Source organism: Melospiza georgiana, chromosome 2 (assembly GCF_028018845.1).
Source record: "Melospiza georgiana isolate bMelGeo1 chromosome 2, bMelGeo1.pri, whole genome shotgun sequence".
In the NCBI taxonomy this organism is placed as follows: Eukaryota; Metazoa; Chordata; class Aves; order Passeriformes; family Passerellidae; genus Melospiza; species Melospiza georgiana.
The window spans coordinates 79,766,800-79,784,417 of record NC_080431.1 but is presented as its reverse complement, the minus strand read 5'-3'; the positions used below and the strand labels follow the sequence as shown (position 1 = coordinate 79,784,417).

General features: G+C 43.3%; 1 protein-coding gene across 1 annotated transcript; it reads right to left on the bottom strand.

Annotated features, from left to right (window-relative positions):
• Positions 1 to 1,069: 1,069 nt before the first annotated feature.
• LOC131096914 (antigen WC1.1-like) lies at positions 1,070 to 17,179 on the bottom strand. Its single transcript, XM_058045548.1, has 16 exons — positions 17,110 to 17,179; positions 13,655 to 13,969; positions 11,823 to 12,131; positions 10,273 to 10,587; positions 9,142 to 9,453; positions 8,528 to 8,845; positions 7,507 to 7,821; positions 6,535 to 6,849; positions 5,646 to 5,708; positions 5,245 to 5,559; positions 5,023 to 5,058; positions 4,576 to 4,717; positions 4,177 to 4,273; positions 3,551 to 3,620; positions 2,306 to 2,479; positions 1,070 to 1,167 (listed from the first exon to the last, which is right to left on the bottom strand). The coding sequence occupies exons 1-16, from the start codon at positions 17,177 to 17,179 to the stop codon at positions 1,070 to 1,072; spliced, it is 3,264 nt and encodes a 1,087-aa protein (XP_057901531.1).
• Between the last annotated feature and the right edge of the window lie 439 nt (positions 17,180 to 17,618).

Sequence of the window (17,618 nt, the reverse complement as noted above, 5' to 3'; positions counted from 1 at the left end):
TTGCCTGACAGATCCCACAGTTAAGCCATTTTACATCTTTTATTAATCTTGTTAATTGTTAATATGCTTTTAATCCAATTACTCCAATTATCCTAAACATTTCCTTGTGCAGGTGCCATTCAGGTGCAGGCAGGATGCTGTAAGAGTTTGGCTACAAATTTTAACACATTCCCAATGTCAGTCCACTTAGTCACACTGAGGATTATATAACCCAGTCACCTGGAGAGCACTCAGCTCAACTGGACCATGCCTGTGACATCAGTTGTTGCCATCTCTGAGTCTCCAGGGATTCCTTCTTCCTGGTCACTGCCTGGTGCACCTGGAGAGGAGAAGCTCTGTCCCATGCAGATAGTTCTGACAGGGATAAATAGTTTGCTACACCTTTTTTTTTTTTTCGCATAACATTTGTTGCTCCTGATGGTTTCTGCTGCCTTTTACTATTTCTTGCAAAAACTTTCTACTTTCCCAGTTTTCCTGTTAGTGAGCCAGGAAAAGTAGATTGTATGATGCAGTTAAATCCCATGGGTGTATGTGTTTCCCTCCTTCTGTGCCTCATAGCATGCCTGCAGCACACGTGTCAGATCTTGTTGATGTTGCTGCAGAAGCAATCAGCAAGAATTCCTTTCTCAAAAGACTTGGCTGAAACAGAATTTTGATGATTTTCTTGCAGTTCAATCTCCATTCCAAATAATTACCAGAAGCTGTCCCCATATATCTGGGAGAAAAAGCATAAATTTGAGATCTTTGGACAGTTTCTAATAAGAAAAATCATAATTTTAAAATTAACTCAGTAAAAAAAAAAAAAAAAAAAAAAAAAAGAAGGTATTTAAAATAAAATCGAAAAGTGTCCACTAAGTCTTAACAACAAGAAATTATAAGAGAAATTTCAAAGCTGTTCTTAACCGCCATGCTTCCTTAAATTTTACGTATATAATCTCTTCTTGGGAAATAACCAAAACTTATGCAAGCTAGTCCTAAATGCAGGTTGGTCTGGTTCTGCTAGTACAGGATTAGCATTTTATGAACAGTGGTGTATTTCCAGGAGAAGTCAGTGCAGCTCAGCAGTCTATCAGTGCCCCAGCTCTTCAATGTCGTCATAGCCCGTATCCTCAAGAGCAGGGGATGAGGATCTCTCAGCTTCAGAGGTCCTGTTTCTGGGAATCCAGTCTGAAAACATGAAGGGAAGAACACTGAGATAGATAAATGCACATCCTGCATGTATTACCTCTGTGTGGTTGTGCAGCTGCCAGTTGTCTCCTCCAGAAATCAGAACTTTGGATAGGAGTGTCTGTGAAAGACCTGAGAAATGTTTATGTCACTCTGCCTTCTGCAGTGTGTATACATATCCAAGGATCAAGCTTTATACACAATATTAAAAGGAATGTATTCATGGGCTGTGAAAAAAACATTCTTTAATGTCTCTCTAGTTACTTTGAGTCCTGTATTTTGATTATTTTCCACATCTCAAATAGGCCAGAAATATTTATCACTACCCCAAAAAGTAGAGTTCAGATCAAGTGTTTCACAGTTATATTAAATACACTGATAAAAAAAAAAAGTCTGTCTTAAATATTTGTTGTTAATTATATGGGCCTGACAGAATTTAGTGCCAGGTTAAAAACCTAGCTGAATCCATCCTCCATGGACATAGAATGAGATCTAATAAGGACACTAAAGAGACTACAGATGAAAGGAGAAACAGTCAATTGCATAATTTGAAAAACATATGTCTAATGATATGTAGTATTTTACAAGGCATTATTTGAAGCTGCATCAGGCATTGAGCCCTCTCAAGCCTGTCATGTTGATGGAAAAAGGGGAAGTATCACCTGAGCATCCATAAACAGAAGGATATGGTGTAAGAGCTGGTCCTTCTGCTTGACCTGACACTAGTAAGGTCTCAGTACCATGCTGTAAAGAAATACCTTAAAGTTTTGGGTGTTAAGCAATTTTTGAAAGATACAGGCCTACAGACATGGACTGAGTGGAGACACATCATGGGCAGAGTGTAGTTTACAAGGCCTAAGTAGAAAGCTGACTAATTTAGATTGCGGCTGTGTAGAGAAACAAAATACAGAACAGGACTGAGGATAGGTATGTGAACAAACTGTTATCAGTCTTCAAGTACTTAAAAGGCTGTTATGAAGATGACTGCAACCCTCTGTCCCCATGGTCATTTTAATGAGAAGTAACAGTTTTAATTTGCAGCAGTGGAAACTTAGGTTGGGTTGGCCATAGGCAAGAATTTTATGTCTGTGAGGAAAGCAGAGCAGAGGTATAGATTAGCTGGATGTGAGAACAGAACAGCCTGCTCTTCTAGCCTCACCTGTCTGGGAGTCCTTGTTTCTGTCACTTTCTCCAGGGATCCCAATGATTTCCTGTTCATTCTGCTCAGAAAGAGAAGCATCTCTAGGTCCAGGGGCCTCTGTTGCATCATCATAATCATCTTCCAGAGCATTTTCAGGCAGTGGAGAGGCCTCTGGAAGAGTAGAGGTATTAATTTCCACTACGGAAAGCAGTAGCTGATAATCCAGCAACACAGGGCTGTAATACTGACATGTCTGTACTTAACTGGAATCTGTCCTTCAGCAAATGTTACTGTGCACAGTTTTATTGTAAATACTTCTGCTTACCAATGATACATGTATAAACAGAAAAGTAAATCAAAGTACTCCTGTTTCACTTTTTACCTAGAAATCAATATTCAATCTGAATAACAGAAAGAGAACTTATTTAGAATAATTGTCTTCTCTATAAGCACTTCAAAGCTTTTTGTTTATTTTTTAGCTTTTGATTTGTAAGGAAAAGCTTTTAGTTTGTTTTTTAACTTAAAAAAAGTCCTTAATATAAGAACAGCAGTAGAAAATAAAGACATGGTGCAGCAGAGTATGGGATATGGGCAACTGAGGTTCAGAACTGCTTGTGCCTTTGGCAGTTGATCTCTTGGACAGCAGACAATGGCTAACAGAGCTTTTTGATCAGCTCTAGGAAAATGCAGTTCTTCTCCAAACACTTGCTCTCCTTCACCTATTTCAAATTATAAAAAAAACCCTAAGCTACAAACCACATGTACCCCCCCAGGCAAACCCCACAGACAGGAATCAGTATTTTCTTCAGATCACTTGGATTAAGATCCCTTGATCAGCTCAAATTGTACACCAGTGTTCTTATTTGGAATATGTCTTTCCTCTGTTTTAATTCTCCCCATCTGTCTCAGAAATAAGGTAACAGTTTACAAGCTATTATGGCTGCAATGTCTGGGAGAAGCAGTTGTCACATTGTTGGATTCATGTGACTGGATCCTGTGAAGTGTCTGCAGAACTACCAGCAAATATTTATTTTGAATTCCTCATATAGAAGAGAAAACTAGCACTTGTATATGAGATTGTATGACACTCTTCCACCACAAGAGTTACACAGAAGATTTTGCATCACTAGGAAACATCACTAGGACATGAAATGAAAGTCTTAGTCACTCATAATGCTTTGGATATTAAAAGTTACCCTGATTTAGGATCTCTTTCTTTGTACAAACCCTTTCTCACATTACCTTGGGTTGCTCCAGGACCATTTTCTTCATCACTGCCTGCTCTATAAAACTGTTCCTTTGGTTTTGAGCTCTCTGAATAAGAATCTAGGCAAATGAGAAAGAGCATGATACCAGATTAAACTCTCTTTAAGTGCTAAAACTGCACCAGAGAAAAAGAGCAGTAATAGCATCCAAGTTCAGCATGTTCTTTGACAGTCAGTATTACTTCTGCAAGGCTTACAATGGAATTACCAAGAATCCCTCAGGGGGCCCCATAACACCTCTCATGGATCATGGGGAGGCACTCCACAAAGGGAGAAAAGCAATCTATGGGTGGAAACCTACAGGGACCCAGCTGCTGTGAGGGAGATGCAAATAATTCCTTTATTTGTTCCTGCTTTAAATAATTGAAGCAAAAGGATTTTGTTTGTTTGTTTGTTTGATCTATACTGATCTATGGTCTGTGGCTGCAGTGAGAACTTCACTCAACAAATTGTCCCTAGGAAAGGAATTGACAGAGTCCACTGGGCAGGAAACTCCTCTCCTCAAATCCAGGAATTTTAAATTTCCCAGTAGATTTGGGACCCATAAGGTATCAGATTTGGATCAGAAAGGAGGAGCTTTCCCTTGAGAAAAGCAAGAAATACACACAGACCTGAGAGGAAAGTCACTCCCTGCTTTTCCCTCATCAGGTTATAATCAATCTCTTCATAGACAGCCTCGGAGAAGGGGTCATAGGATAGTCTGGAGCCTGAAAGTAAAAGGTAATAATCACTTTCACAGTCTCTGCCTATATTCAGGCTGGAGTCTTGAAAAGGAGAAGTGCCTTACAGGGGCCTCCATGGCCTGGTTGCTACCTAGAAAGGCACCAAGAGGTGCTGACTGAGGATAAGTACCTCTGGGCTCTTTCACTGCCAGAAAGTAATGAAAAATTGCAGTGTATCAACAGATTCAGTTCATCTCAGTCACCCATCCCCACTGCCTCCCCAGCCAACTAAACATCTGGGGCCATGTAAAGGAGGCATTTCATACCAGTCCTGAGAAACTCACCTCTCTGCTGTGCCCTGGCACGTCGGATCTGCCCAGCAAGAATGGCAAGGACCAGGCAGAGAAGGGTCCCCAGGATGATGCAGAGGATGACAGGCACTGAAAGCCTCGTGCTGCCTGTGGCAGGGCGGCGGGGGCGATCTGAGTGGAAACCAAGAGGAAACAGGTAGAGAATCACGTGTCCCAAAGGGCTGCTCCTCTGCAGCCCCTTGCTGTGCCCATGAGGGCACAGCAGGGTGAGGCAGGGCACCTGCTGCTCTGCTATGGGTCCTGCTCAAGCAGATAAAATTCAGCAGCTGGGGGTGGTGCCTCTCAGTGTTCCTTTATGAAATGCTGGGTGAAGTGCTTTCTGATGAGCTGAAATAAACTGCTGTTTTATCTGTTAAGTATCAGGGACATTAAATTGTCATTTGATGGGAGAAAGAAAAGAGAGAGAAAGAATTTACCTGCTCTTGTGGGTGATGCTGTTGTTTCTGTCACACCTGCAAAAGGAAGGTGAGTCCCAATTAAGAGGCAAGTGTGAAAAATAGGGAGAACATCTTCATATAATTTGTGGTGCTTTACCAGTCAAAATTATGAAAGGGCTAGTCACTTGGAAGTACAACTGGCATAATGCTCCCCTACCCACCTCCTTCACAGACCTGTGTAATAAAGGACCAGTCACTAACCAGAGCAATTCACAGCAGCATCTTCCTTATGATCACAGTTTTTGCCAAACAAAGGTTTGGCAGGACAGTCCCAAAGAGACAGCTCTGTTCCTTTACAGTGCACCTTCTCCAACCAGATGGGACCAGTCCCTTCCCCAAAGGCAGCCTCACTCAGAGCAGACACAGCAGATCCACAGCCCAGCTGCCTGCATACAACATTGGCATCTGCCATGTCCCAGGTGTCATCGCAGATTGTTCCCCAGGAACCTTGGTGCCACATCTCCACTCTGCCTGAACATTCATCCTCTCCTCCCATGACTCGTAACTTCTCCCTGTCTGCAAAACGCAGAAACCTTCTGTTTTACTGAAACAGCAGGAAGGTCCACAGAGACCAATAAGGAAAAACAAAGAAGTGAAGGTACCTGAACAACTTGTGGAGTTTGGACACTCAGCAAATGCAGCTGGAGATGTTGCCTCTTTTCCTCCTGCAGAATTTAAATATTGAAGTAAATAATTTAATTATTCTCTGAAAAAAAATGAAGGAGTGTTAAATAGCTGAAAATTAAACATCAGGTTAATTATTTCCTGAAATATGTGTATGGCCTGTTTAGTTCTTGGCAGATGGCTGCTTGGCTGTTGCTGTGAGTAATAATCTTCCTGATGGTTATGCTTTCCTTCTTCTCATGAGGCGATTGCAATCCCTTTCAGAGTATCTGAATGTCACATAGATTTCATTTTTATTATATTTTATATTTTATATTTCATTTATATTTTATATTTTATATTTTAATTTAATTTAATATTTCTTATTATATTTTATTATGTATGAATGCAGATATTGATACCCATAGGTGTGAAATACTGTCATAAGAGCAGGTATTAGAAATGAACCTTTAGAACCAAATGGATTTCTACACTTTTCCAAGGCTATGTGTATATACAGATATGCCTGCTTACATGTAGAAACATAAACTTGGCTCTAGACCTCTTGGAAAGTCTGACACTAGCTCAGATCTCACAGACTGACTGTGTATCATAGATTTTTGCACTAAAAAATATGCAATGGGACCATCCCATTAGGGAATATCTTAGGATTTCATGGGGCCAAAGCACTCTGATAATCTTGTAGTTTTAATTCACTCCTTTAAGTCAATGATTTAGACAAAAAAAAAAAGTTGCTGTCATTTTCATGAAACTAGAAACAATATACACCAGCTAACAAGTGCACACAAAGTAATTGCTGTGATGTCCATACGTGCATACATAGGTTAATGTACACGTCTGGCCACATATAAATACATTTCTGATTACCAGTGCAAGTAATGTGGGTCTCTTCAGCTCGGTTGCTGCACGACTGAGGGTCCCAGGGGTCTGACTGACATTGCCAGAGCGAGCTGTGCTCCTCAGTGCACTCAATGTGGTCCAGCCACGTGGGCCCAGACCCTCTGCCATATTTGAAGTCCGTGGCTATTCCTCCTCCGTCTCCGCAGCCCAGGTGTTTGCACATGGTTGCTGCGGTGAGCAGGGACATGCGGTTGGAACAAACGCTCCCCCACGTCCCATTGTAGAAAACCTCTACACGCCCGGCACAGTCGTTGCCATTCACCAACCTCAGAGCCAGGAAATCTGGAAGTGAAGGCATAAAAATTGAATTAGTGCCACAGATTTCTTGTGATGTTTCTTTCCTGTGTATTCAATAACACTTTTTTTACAGTGTTAACTAGCTGTATTGGTCCTACCTATATTGTGAAGCAGGGGTACTCCAGAGGCTGCAGTCTTTTCAGGGGCTCTAACAGGCCCTAACTCCCTTCAGGGGTCATCTGTATTTTTTTCTACTTCTCTTTCATTTCTCCTCTCTCTTGTTGCTGCCATTCTGTCTTAAATATGTGTGAGCAGAGCCACCATAAGCTACTTGGATGCCTGCTGCTGTAGTGCACAGTGGGTTGTTCCCGTTGATTTCAGAGCCAGCTGGAACTGACTGGAAGGAGCACACAGCCCCTTGCTGTGGAAATCTTTACAAATTCCTAAAATTTATGCCCCAAATATCCTACTACACCACAGACTTTTTTTTTTCATGTGTGTATGTGTGTGTGTGTTGGTGCATAATATGGGCTTGTGTAGATCCTTTGCTTCTTGGTAGGACCAAGAAGATGTGCTGACCAACCATGCTGGTCATCAAGACAGGAGGAGGTTGTCCAAGCAGTCCCCACTATTCTTGACTTCCCTTTTATACAACCTTCCTAGTTGAACCCATAGGCTCAGAAAAGGGTTTTCCAAACACACCTGAGCACAGGACTCCAGCATCCTCTTTGTGTTGGCAGTTGTGGTGGCCCCACGCCCTAGAGGGGCATGCCCAGAGGTCAGATTCAGCCCCAGTGCAATTCACGTCATCCAGCCAGATCTGCCCTGACCCTTCACCATAATGAGCAGATACAAATGCCTCAATGGCATGCCCACATCCCAGCTGTTTGCAAACAACATTGGCATCTGATAGATCCCAGTTATCATCACAGATGGTGCCCCAGATGCCATGATGATAAAGCTCTACTCTCCCGGCACAGCGGTTTGTTCCATTCACCAGCCTCATCCGTCTGCTGCCTGTAGGAGGAAAATCCAGATGTCAGCATGCAACACAACTATAATGCACAGGTCAGCATAATGGCAATGTTTTTAAAGCACTTTTAAGACATCATGTTCTTGTTAAATCCCAATTCTTCTGCTATGGTTGCTTGGACAGAGGTCCTGTGAGGCTAAAACTGCATAAAGTGAAAGGCCTACTCCTGCATCAGGTGAATGTTTGAATAATTCTGGTGAGATATTGCTAGCAATAGGAGTATAATCATACCAAGTATATGCAGAGGTCACCTTATCTTAGAAAGCCAGACAACCTGTTTTCTGTCTGTACTCATTTACTTAGAGGCAGACACTGTTCCTGTTATAGATGGGTTGCAAAATCAGAGGAGAGTAGAAACAGTTGTAATATTCTGTAGAATAGCTGCAAGTATCTATAAATATAGAAATGTCACAAAATGAAAGCTGTTTAATTCTCAAGTGGGAGTAAGAATGCTTGGAAATCATGGCCAAATTAGTGTTCTTATGGCTTCTGTGTTCTAATAGTTCTTTTTGACTCTGGAAAATAATTCTGTAAGAAATTCAGATGAAGAAAGCATTATGTAAATTACACTTTCTTCCTTAACTATCATCAAGCTCAGACTCATGCCAGCTTAAGATCTGTGACACCACAGCACAACATGGGCTGGAGAAATCCTAGGAAACCTTCTGTACCTTTCACACAGTGACTCACCTGAACAAATCACACCAACATCTTCAGAAACTCCCGTTGGCACTGTCTGATAATGGGAGGTGTTGCAGAGCATTAGCTGAGTCTCGTTTCCAGTACACTGGACACTCCTTAGGCCAACGAGACCCGTGCCTCGCTCAGACTTTGGAAGGTAATAGGCTTTCTCAGCAGTTCCACACTGGAGCTGTCTGCACACCACATGGGCATCCCTAATGTCCCAGTTGTCATCCAGGACTCTGCTCCACACACCATGGAGGGAGATCTCAACTCGCCCAGCACAGCGGCTCTCACCCCCTGAGAGTCTGAGTGATTCAGCAAGACCTGGGCTCAAGAGAGTTGGGAAATATATTGAGTGACATCTACTTATCTCACTGCAGTAGAAATAACTTGCAGGAAGGCTATGGAAGACAAATTTCTGTGCTGGCAAAGTATTAATTCTCACCACTGGTGAAGGAGACTGCCCCTGTTAAGGCTTTGTTTGCTTTCATGCACACAAGGGCCTGCAAAGGGAAGCAAGAAAGGCTTCCCCACCTAAAAGACTAGATCCTATCAGTGAGGTCACCAGCACTGCTTTGGTCTGAAGTTCTACCACCCATAAAAGGCCCCTGCTGACTTACCTGAGCAAGTTACCGTGGCTGCTTCTTTGGCTGAACAGGTTGGATTGCCCAAAGTCACTTGAACACAGTCCCATAGGCAGGACTCTGTCCCTTTACAGTGAAAAGCATCTCTCCATATAGTCCCATTTCCATCCACAAAACCATCTTCCATCTGGATTGATTTTGCATAGCCACAGTTCAGCTGATGGCAGAGAACACTGGCAGCTTGTAAATTCCAGTGGGAGTGGCAGAGTCTTCCCCACGTGTCTCCATGGCGGATCTCCACTATGCCAGAGCACGTGGTGCCATTCACCAGCCTGCCCCCTGGACACCCTGAATGTAAGAGAAAGGGAATATTGGAGTGTTACATTTGCTCATGGGCAGGACCTGGAAGTGACTGGGAAACAGGAATGAGTTTTCTTTATCATTCAGTAGTAAAAATGACTTAAGTGGGCCATACTCATAACTAGAAACTTTCATACTCATAACTAGACTTCAGTCCAGCCTGTTTTACTGAGAAGAATGACTAGAACTCAGGATTACATCCCATTTGCAATTTTTAAAATCAGGGCGTTAGGAGTTGGGGGTTTGGGTCAAACAATAGACTTTAATTTTTCAGACCAATATCACTGAGGGCCTACAGCTCTGCATCCTTCAACTGCTGGTCCAAGTCCTCACTTAAACCTGGACCAGGAATTCAATCCTGCCTCAAGTACATGACAGGTATAACCGTCTCCAGTCTTATCTCGTGCTATGTATGCCTGGCTGCTCTCTCCAGCCAGACCCTACACCTCTTTGTTTGCTTTGACTTCTCTGGGACTGCTCATAGACCTTATTACCAACACCTTCCTCTGCCCTCTCTGCAGATGCTTTGGATTGTGTCTTGGTGGCAAGGACTCTGCCTGTGCTGTGCTCAGCCTCTGTGCCCAGCTCATCCTGGCTTGTGCAGCAGCCCTGCTCTTGCTGTTTCCCTACACTAGGAGCATTTCAGACAGAGCAGCCTTGTGGTACACTTGAAGTGTAGCCTTGCCTCCTGTTGCAGCAGTCAAACGACAGAGCCTGACTCCACATATGCCCTCTGAATTTTGAGTCCATATTTTTCCTCAAGGAAGGAGTTTTTCAGTTCTCTTCTTAGACCTTTCCACTGCTTACCTGAACATAGCACACGAGCCTCTTTTTCAGCAGGGCATTCATCCTGACCCAGAGCACGCACGGGACAGTCTCTCAGGAGTGAGCCATTCTGCTGGCAGCTGAATGTGGCATTCCAGACAGATCCATTTCCTTCCCCAAAGGACTGTCCACTTGGGATCAGTAGTGCAACTCCACAGTCTAGCTGCTGGCAGAGGATATTGGCAGCTGGTAAATCCCACAGGTAGTCACACAGGGTTCCCCATGTGCCTCCGTGAAGAAGCTGTACTCTCCCTGAACACGTGGTGTTGCCGTTTGCCAGCCTGTACCCACCGTAGCCTGCAGAAAGAATAAAGGAGCTTAGCAGTTACTTTTGGGCATTTGTGCTTCTGCACTGAAAACTGTAAGAGAGCTGTCTCTATCTGCAAGAAACTAGCACTCATTTTTGTGTCAGGTTACTGGAAAGCATCTTAGAACAGAATGCTGATAAGCCAGCTCTTAAAGTCTCTATTGTCCATGTTGTAGCCTGCACTGTATGACTAAAAGTCTTTTGACTCTTTGTGTCTCCTCTCTGCTCTCCTCCCTCCTCCCCTCACAATACTGCTGCTACCTTGCAACATCTTCTCTTGCAGAGGCAGTCTCAGCACTGCCTTGCATGTGAGGAACTCAGGGTAGGAGCAACTGGTATCACTCTCTCTCCCAGTAGCTGGTCATGTCACATTTCCTGGTAAGCAGAAACTGAGTGGGGGATTCTCAGCTTTCATCGATGCCCCAGAGCAAGGCTCTGAACACCCCAGGCCATACCCATCAGCATATTTACAATAAATAAAGGGCAGGGTGGATGGCACTGTTGTGTCCTACTGCCAGCCCCATGCAGTCCCTCTCTTCTCACTCTGTTACTTTCTGCCCTTACCTTGTCCTTGCACTGTACCCCTAATGAGCACAGGATTTCAGCTCTGAGCCAAGACTATTGCAAGCTAGAGGCAAGAGCCAAGGCCTGTTAGATGCCTCAGCTGAGGTGTTTGGCTGCCACTGGTCACAGTATCCAAGGCTGTCTTGAAACAGACTGTAGCCCTTTGGCCAGAAAATGGACATGAGCTCCAGCCCTTTTCCAGGCTTGTTTTGTGTCGAACTGTTGCCAAGAGCTCTGCCCCAGGTTTAGTTTACCTCCTTAGAACTGTGGCCTCAGGAAAAAGTTGTTTGTTAGGCCTAATCTTCGCTTTTTCAGTGGGTGGCAATACACAGCTGTATTTGGAGCTCCCAGCAGCCATGACTTTGTGGAGTTCTTAAGAAGGGTTAGCATAAAAGAAATAACAGCCCTTTTGAGATCTCTTTGTGGTAGTGAACTGATTAGAACAGCCCATGTTAGATGCAGATTCTCAGTAGAGAGAGTGAGGCATTGTGGGACTGCTCTCTGTTATTTTCTGGCCCCCCTTGAATGGCTCAAGGCATGGTAGGGGAAACATCCAAGGATCCTGAGGACCACAGAAGTGTACAGATGCTATGAACTGTGGGTTAACACAAAAAAGCATATAGAACATTAGTGAATTATGTCCATCGGTCCAAAGTCTCACCTGAACACACAACAATGGCATCATGAGTGCACGTGTTAGTATGGTGCATGCTCCTGGGACAGTCTGCAAGGTGAGCCTCATTCCCTGCACAGTGAAACTCCTCTTGCCAGATCAGCTCATGTCTGTCTCCAAAGTGAGTTCCTCTCAAGGCATCCACAGCCTGGCCACACTTTAACTCATTACATATAACAGAGGCAGTTTTGAAATTAATATGTGAGAAACAGACAGTGGCCCAAGTTTCTTCTTTCTTTACTTTCAGATGTCCTGAGCAGGCAGTGTCCCCTCCAGTCAGATGCATATCAGAGAAGCCTGGAAAAAAACCCCAAAACCAAGAAATCTAGCATCAAGAGTTGGTTGTACTGACCTATTTTTATAGCTCCTTAATGGGCTATAAAAATAGCCCATTCAGCCCCTCAGAACATTTCACTGCTCTGAGGACCATTGATGCTTTTGAATTGTGACTGGGGCAATTCCTCTATAGCACTGATAAACAAGAAAATGGTGTATGAGGTTGCTTATTTCTCAGTATGTGAAAATACTAAATCCTTGGGAAAGAAGGAAGGAAACTTTGAGCATCTGCCAATGACTGAGAAGTAACAGTCCCCAAATAGATAAATAGAAAAATAGCTGTTTACTAGTGTGTGTGTTCTTGAGACCTCATTATTTCAATGAATAGGAAGCTGAAGCACCCCAGGAAGAGGAAACAGGAAATGTTGTACCCAGTTTCAGAAATTGCTAGAAAGACAGTCTAGAGATCTGCAGGCTGACCAGCCTCACTTTGGTACTTCAAAAAAAGATGGAGTGAGACTTGTAGAAACTTATTTGTGAGCACAAGGAGATAAATGGGAAGAGTCAGCATGATTTTATCAAGCATGTATCATGCTTGTGGGACTGTAATGCTTTCTCTGATTAAAATGGATTTATGGATGAGGGGACAGCAGCACATGCCATTTACCTCACATTTAGCACTACCATTCACACTGTCTTGCATAATATTCTTATGTCCAAGAACTAGAATGTTGCTATCTGGTTGGAAGAACAACATGGTTAACCAGCTGATTGAATGCTCAGGCTCAGCCATTAGTGAATTGCACTCTACCTGAAGACTGTCAGCAAGTGGAATTTCACTTGTTGGGTCTTTCCAGGGGCCTGTTCTGCTCAGTGTCTTATCTTCATGGAGGTGGTGATGGAGTACACTCTTATGATTTTGGGGGGTGGAGACATAACCACAAGGGCAGACCTGCCTTTCAGAGAGATCTAGACAGGCTAGACTGATGGGCTGACAGGAACCTCACAAAAATCATAAAAGGACAAATGTAAAGTCCTGAAGCTGGGAAGGAAAAACTTCTTGCTGTGGTTCCTTTTCCGAAGGGTAAAACCATGCACATCTTGCACAGGAAGCAGCCAAACAGGTATTGGTCTTTTTTTGCCAGTGCAGACCGTCTTGTCTTAGCCTAACTAAAGATCTGGAGAAGAAGGGCAGTTGTATGACATAACATTGCATTTTCTTGCTTCTCTACCTACATCTGCTTTTTTAGCCCCAATTCCTTGTCAAAGACAAGTTCAGTACTGCTCTCCTGTTACCTGGGAGAGCTGTGGTAGAAACAAATAGTGGGTTGATTTTTTTTCTGTTCTATATGTTAATATGCTCATTCGATGTCATTGCTGTGCCCAGGCAAAGTCAGCTTGCACTCATAGTCAGCAGAAAACTTAATGCTGGAGCAACTTGCTTTGGATGAGTAGAGGGAGTACTTGGCTTTATTGAACTAGGACAAAATTTGATCCTAGGCTCGTATCTTTTTTCTATTGTACAAGGCTGGATCACTTCTTACCTGAGCAGATCACTCCAATATCAAAGAAATGAGGGCAGGTAAAAGAACCCCATCCTGTATGTGAGCAGTTCCAGAGAGCAGATTCATTACCACGGCAATCAACTCGGTACAACCACGTTGGTCCCGTTCCTTGTCCAAAAGGAGCTCGATTTAGGGCCTTAACAGCAGATCCACATTGTAGTTGCTTACAGACAACCTCAGCATCCCTTATGGTCCAGTCACCGTCACACACGGTCCCCCACTGCTCCTCATGTTTTACTTCCACTCTCCCAGAGCAGGGGCCAGTTCCGTTAGACAGCCTCAATTCGTCAGCGCCTTCAGACAGAGCAAGGTTATAGAAAGGACAGAGCTTAATCATGATTATCTACTGCAGATGTTAATGAGATCATTACTGCTCCTAATTTACTCTTACATCAGACTTATTTCGTTCACCTTTCTAAAGAGTCCAACTTAAAGAGTGTTTTTTGCAAGGAGTAATGTCTGTATTTACGAGTTTGAGCTAACTGCACTGCTAAAATGTAAATTATTTCTAATGACAGGCAAACTTTCTCTTTTACTGACTCACCAGGGCTGGAAAATGCTGAGTAATGTCCCTGCTTTGTGATTCACAAAGTCTGCCACAATAAACACTGGCAACTGGAGTGGGTGAGTGTTGTGGTGTGCTGTAATGTCCCACTTTGGCCTTCCAGGTCACTTTCCCTGGTGTGCCTAGGCCTCTCTCCCTTCCCCCTTGCCCCCATGCTGAGTGAGTCCTGTCAATCAGGCTTAACATTCCAGCAAGGCGTTGTGTGGTTGGTCATGTTCAAAGGATGCCCCTATGCCCAGAGGTCATTGGCCTGTCTGGGTGTCATCTTCCCCTGAGACCCTGCCCCTCTCACCTGGTTGGTGGCTCACCTGTACCTCCCCTCCCCCTGTCCCTGAGCTTAAAAGGTGAATCAGACCATGCGGCCGTGTTCGGTTGGAGCAGTTGCTCACGTTCAGACCTCTGTAACCATGGAATAAACCTCTGGATATAACCCTCCAGCAGATTCCATCCTTTTTCTCTTCACCATCGCCTGAAGCTATTCCTCCTGAGGTAAACGGGGTTCCTAACAAGCCTGGACTTGTTCAGTGCCCAGCTGCAACCACCAGCAAGCCAAGGTGTCTCTGGGGTGACACGCCACAGTTGCTGCCTTTGGCCCAGCAGCGAGGGTCAGACTGGCCCAGGCACAATCTAACTGGTAATATTGGGAGCCTTTTTCCAATAGGTGAGGGGACTGCCTGCCAGTGTGTGATTGCTACAATAGATCAAGCTTCCTTATCCTGTGAGTTAATTGTCCTGAAAGCCAAATTTGTGTGTCTTTGGGAGTGAGGTAACTGGAGGAGTTGGCTGCCAGAGGGGCCAGGCCAGCCACTGGAGAGCTGGTAAGGTCAGGGGTTCTGCCTGAAGACTCAGCTCAAAGTTGGCTTTCTGGGCTGCAGGGGCACATTGCCGCCTCATGTCCAATTTGCCCCCACCAATATCCCCAAGTCCTTCTCCATGGAGCAGTTCTCATACACAGGCAATGGCTTTACCTCTTTGCTAACACTGCTGGATTTCTCACAATTTCCTACCTATCATTTAAATTTGGAAACAAACAAACAAACAAACAAACAAAAAAAAGGTGTTTATTCAAGTGACTGACAATTGGTAATTTCCAAAACTTATTTTTTTCCGCAAAATATCCTCTCTCTTCAAGTCTCCTGAGTAAGAAAGTCACATGCACAGTACAATTCTTAGGTAACTAGAAAACCACTTTCTGCCTGCAACATGTTGTCTTAGAGGGGGCATAATCTTTCTGTAATAAGAAAGTTATTCTGGAGAACAACCCCCAGAGTATTTGAAGAACATAGCCCAAAAAAAAAGTTTTCTCAGCTACAATATTTATACATTCAAAAGGGTAATGAATTCTAAGAAAAGTTGAATTCCTAAGACATTTTTAAATGAACCAAATTACCAATTTCTATTAGCCATATCCATGGACAAAACAAACATCTCTTCACTCAACTGTATGACCTCTGTGCACTTGAATTTTTAAATAATTGTACATCTGATGTTTTCAACATGTAACAGCATGCAAGACTGGATGCAGAGGTAGGCATAACCCAATTGACAGGTTTCAATATTTCCTAATAAAAGCTATCATTTGCTGTAATCACTCTTCTGTGAATTTTTTATGATATGTACAGGTATAATTTTGTATTTCCTTACATTCCACAGCATGTCCCGCAAGTACCTTCACTGAATTCAGTGGTTTGGTGTTCTGCTTGGCTAAAAAGTCATGAGATTTTTCTTACTCCAGCTGAAAACCCAGTTCTTCTCATAGGAAAAGATGAGGGTGCACCATGCATTCCTGTCTCCAGGCCCTAAGAGGAGGTTTCCAGCCCAGGCTGGCTGCCTCAGGGGCAGATTTCCAGCTCACTTCTGGAGAGTTGTGACTCCTGCACTACTCGGCACAGTGCTCTGTGCCTGGGGAACATCAGAACACCTGTAGCAGCATGGAGAGTGCAAGTGCTGCCAGATCAGAGATGAGGGTGATAGGGTGCTGATGATGGTGTCATTGTAAAGCCACTGTTGTCTGCATCTTCCAGTCAGTTACTGTTCCCTGATATTAACAAGAAGTTGGCAGACAAGTCACTCTCATTTCTGCAGTACAGCTCAGTTGACACTAAAACGTCACTACAAAGGTGAATAAATAAAAATCGTTTCATATTATGAAAATGTACATCAAGAGTGCCTCCTGTTCCCTGCCCTGAACTTTGACTGCACCCACACAACTGGTGAGAACTTTCAAGACTTAAGGCCATGCTATAGCAAAACATCAACTCCGAAGTCTTGTTCTCATCATATGGGGATGAGACAACCACCACAATGCCTTAATGTCACCTCCATGTGTGGAGAGAAAAAAAATGAGATTTCCAAAATCTGTCTCTCATCACCAGCATCAAGCATGTACACATAGCTCCAGAAGTGCAGAGAGACAAATAGTGATAAGCTTCAGATATATAGGAACAACTGAGGAGATATGTTATCCAAACTCCACTGGACACATGGGTAGAGCTACATCATTCTAACTGGTATTGAACAAAGACCTGCAATTATTAATTTCATCTACAAAGAGCTCAGCAGAAGAGATAAGACAGTAGTAAGAATATCCAACTGGTTTTTAGTACAGCTAAACTCTTTACAAAATTTGAACTTGAATTCTTATGAGAATAGCCAGTCACTGATACCTGAGTAAAATACCAAACTTTTAGAAAAGGCTTACCTTTACTTATCTCAGGACTATGAAGGAGATTGAATTAAAGACAGAAACATACTTAAACACCATTTTGTCACTTTGCTTTGGAGGTTGGTAGAAGAACAACCTATTTATATTAAATTTGCATACTTTTTAAAATCTCACTGCTTTATGCGAAATAAAGTATGTACTTACCCAGGGAGACCTGAATGGAGAGGAGAATCAACCACAGCACTGGACCCGAAAGAAGTCCTTCTGTTGCCATCCTGCAGATGTATGAAACTTTACTCTCCAGGCACTGCCTAGCTAAAACTCTGGCTGGGCATTCCGGTATCTCACAAATGACTACGAAGGAGGAAATATGTAGATTCACGTGCCAGCATGAGCTACCTGAAGGAACCAATAGAAATATTGTTCACCTTTTTAGACGTTATCAGCAGATTAATCTCCAATCTGAAGGAGCGAAAACCTCCAATAAAATTCAAAAAGTGTATTTGTGACCTTATATGAAGGATGATGGCATATCTGATGTCATCATCGGAATTGTTTTACTGTGGGACCAATGCTGGTGGCACAGGCAGAGCACAGCGCGAAGAGGTTATTTCTCACCTGAAAAAGGAGTATGAAAGTGTAGAACACTGGTCATTTATGAATCACTTCAGAAGAAAAAAGGGAAAGAAAATTCCTTTAATTTGTAGCTTACC

What these genes read in the sequence shown, in the direction of transcription:
- LOC131096914 (XM_058045548.1), bottom strand. Translation starts at nt 17,179, where the DNA reads ATGGCAACAGAAGGACTTCTTTCGGGTCCAGTGCTGTGGTTGATTCTC. An exon ending in TATTGGAGTGATCTGCTCAG is followed by an intron (nt 12,132 to 13,654) that starts GTAAGAAGTGAT and finishes GTTTTTTTCCAG; the next exon opens with GCTTCTCTGATATGCATCTG. An exon ending in GGCTCGTGTGCTATGTTCAG is followed by an intron (nt 9,454 to 10,272) that starts GTAAGCAGTGGA and finishes TCTTACATTCAG; the next exon opens with GGTGTCCAGGGGGCAGGCTG.